Source organism: Sphaeroforma arctica (genome assembly GCF_001186125.1).
Source record: "Sphaeroforma arctica JP610 unplaced genomic scaffold supercont1.9409, whole genome shotgun sequence".
In the NCBI taxonomy this organism is placed as follows: Eukaryota; class Ichthyosporea; order Ichthyophonida; genus Sphaeroforma; species Sphaeroforma arctica.
Window position 1 is genome coordinate 1 of NW_014031149.1, and position 921 is coordinate 921.

General features: G+C 53.3%; 1 protein-coding gene across 1 annotated transcript; it reads left to right on the top strand.

Moving 5' to 3' along the window:
* Positions 1-409: 409 nt before the first annotated feature.
* Positions 410-605, top strand: SARC_16971 (hypothetical protein; the record flags this gene model as incomplete). Its single annotated transcript, XM_014288927.1, has 1 exon — positions 410-605. A coding segment is annotated over one exon (196 nt), but the record flags the coding sequence as incomplete, so codon positions are not given.
* Positions 606-921: the final 316 nt, after the last annotated feature.

Sequence of the window (921 nt, forward strand, 5' to 3'; positions counted from 1 at the left end):
AACTGGTCCCTTCTTTACGTGGCAAGTCCCATGATCTGTCTGCATGCTGAGGTGGTCCGGCTAAGGTGGTGTCAGTTTAGGAACCACTTACCCACATGGTTGAAATGGCAGACGGCACACACCACATGTTTTTGCGGGCCGAGTTGAAGCCCCACGTGGGAAAGCTTACGAAGGAGGCGAATGCTTGGACGACGGTCAGGTACAGGCCATCTGGTCCCTTCGAGGATTGGCTGCTGTATCATTCGCCACTTTGAGTGTCCAAGGATGGTTACAAACAGGCGATCGGGCCTTGCCTGGCCCGCACATGGTCCACTGCTAAAAGTTCGATCTGGGGCCGGTGTAAAAAAAACAAAGGTGGTGCGATGAGGCAGATTTGGAGTGCTATACACCTCAGGTGCCGGGATCTGGAATGAAGCATGTGCTTCCTGAGCAATACGTTGAGCTTTTGAAGCGCACGTTCTCGGATAAAGATAAACGAGCACACTTCAAGCGGCAGGTTGAGAAGTGTTTTGCCTTTGCGCAGTCGGCGAAGTACCGTGGAGGACGTCTTCGAGCGTGGGGTGAACTGCAACTGTCCGAGGACGGAGTCGAGCTGCCGCCACGACGTTAGTTACCGGTAGAAAATCCTCAAGGGTTCAGGTAGGTTGGCCGAACTCCACCTCCCACCGGGGGGGGGTGGAGAGTAAGTCTCCCTCGCATGTACACACGAGATGTTCACAAGTAGACAGTTTTTTTCTTTTCTTTAGACGTATACGGAGCAGGCGTCGCTAGGCGACAGTGCTCAGACACAGTGGATACGGTGGCAGCCACAAAGGTCGCTTGACATACAATCTAGCGGGGGATTGTGATTTACTGTGAACTGAGCCCTAGGGTTTAGGGTTAGGTTTTGGCCGACCAAATTCTGGGCCAGGATTTGTGCTG